Consider the following 1,568-nt stretch of genomic DNA (forward strand, 5'->3'; position numbering starts at 1 on the left):
CTGAGTGATTTTTCTTCTTCCTCAGATGCTGTTTGCTACCATTTTGCTGCTGGTGTATGCCAGTTCACACTATTGAGAGTTTTAAAGTTCAACTGAGGCTTGTGAATAGTGCTAAGGCACAACTCTGTATGCTGTGTTACTGTTTGTAGATAGAGTAAAAATTACAGAAAATATCCTAGTTTTGGCTTTTGTTTCCAGATTAAAGAAAACATTAATATTTCCTCCTTGTAAGTGTCACTGTGTTTGGAGTGAGGTTTTTGTACTTAAGAAATGCTAATGGAATCCTGTTATGTTTCCAGGGTGGAGTATTGCTTCTGGTACTGGCATTGTGCTGCAAAGTTGGTTTTCACATGGCATCCCGAAAACTATCTGTAGATGTAGGTGGAGCCAAGCGTCTTCAGGCTTTGTCCCACCTTGTTTCCGTCCTTCTGTTGTGCCCATGGGTTATTGTTCTCTCTCTGACAACAGAGGTAAGATACTAAGTACAAAAATAAACCATTATTTGTAATGATTGTGAATTGTAATTTGAATCTTTCCTTTAAAATATCTTTAAAATTACCAGTGTTGCTGTCTTTATTTTTGTAGTAAGCTTTGTTTGAAAATTTTCCATTATGCTTTTTTTCTGTATTTGTTTTTTATCTGTGTGATACTTTAATTTCCTTGTTTGTATGATAAATGTGTTTCATCCTTCTAGCTCAGATACTATATCTCGGGTTCATCTACTCATATTGCACAAGCATTAATGACTTTATAAATACAGTGCTCTTTTATCCCTAAGAAGTAGATCATTTATTGTCATTTTAATATTGTCATATTGTCTTTATGCTTGTGTGCATAGGGAGAATAGGCCATTGCAACCATGGCATTGTATATGGAATTCCTTTTGCAAACAGGAGAGTATTTAAAATAAAATGCTTCAGTGCATTTTAGATATATGTCTCTTTTTATATCTGGAATGATATGTTTATATGATAAATTGAAAAGATAAATGTATTTATGTTTTATGGATTAGTGGAAACACTTGTAATTCAAGTGAACTACATTTAATGCTGTAAGTACAATCACTCTTCTGGTGGGCAGTCCTGTTTGAAATTTTTTTTTTGTTGCAGAGTAAAGTAGAGTCTTGGTCTTCTCTCATCATGCCTTTCATAACAGTCATCTTCTTTGTTGTGATCTTGGATTTCTACGTGGAGTCCATATGCTCTGTGAAGATGGAAGCTTCCACATGTGCTCGATATGGATCCTTTCTTATTTTCATTAGTGCTCTGCTTTTTGGAAACTTTTGGACGCATCCAATAACAGACCAGCTTCGAGCTATGAACAAGCCACCACACCATGAAAGCACAGAGCATGTTCTTTCTGGAGGGGTGGTAGTGAGTGCTGTCTTCTTTGTTTTATGTACGTATTCTTGTCTAAACTATAGTAAATCTGTGGTCTGTGTGACTGGGAAGCCAATCAGAAAATTGAAGTGTGCAGAATTCTTTTGGATGAGCTTTTATGGATTCTTTGGCATAAGGCAGCCTGTAGCTTTTCGCTCTTCTATTGTCTGTCTACCAAAAAAAAAAAAA

At 35.7% G+C, this 1,568-nt stretch overlaps 1 protein-coding gene across 1 annotated transcript; it reads left to right on the plus strand.

Moving 5' to 3' along the window:
* Nucleotides 1-299: 299 nt before the first annotated feature.
* LOC115949420 (zinc transporter 5-like) lies at nt 300-1,544 on the plus strand (the record flags this gene model as incomplete). Its single annotated transcript, XM_031065933.1, has 2 exons — nt 300-470; nt 1,110-1,544. Coding segments are annotated over 2 exons (606 nt in total), but the record flags the coding sequence as incomplete, so codon positions are not given.
* Nucleotides 1,545-1,568: the final 24 nt, after the last annotated feature.

This window comes from Geospiza fortis, unplaced genomic scaffold (assembly GCF_000277835.1).
Source record: "Geospiza fortis unplaced genomic scaffold, GeoFor_1.0 C13584072, whole genome shotgun sequence".
Classification (NCBI taxonomy): Eukaryota; Metazoa; Chordata; class Aves; order Passeriformes; family Thraupidae; genus Geospiza; species Geospiza fortis.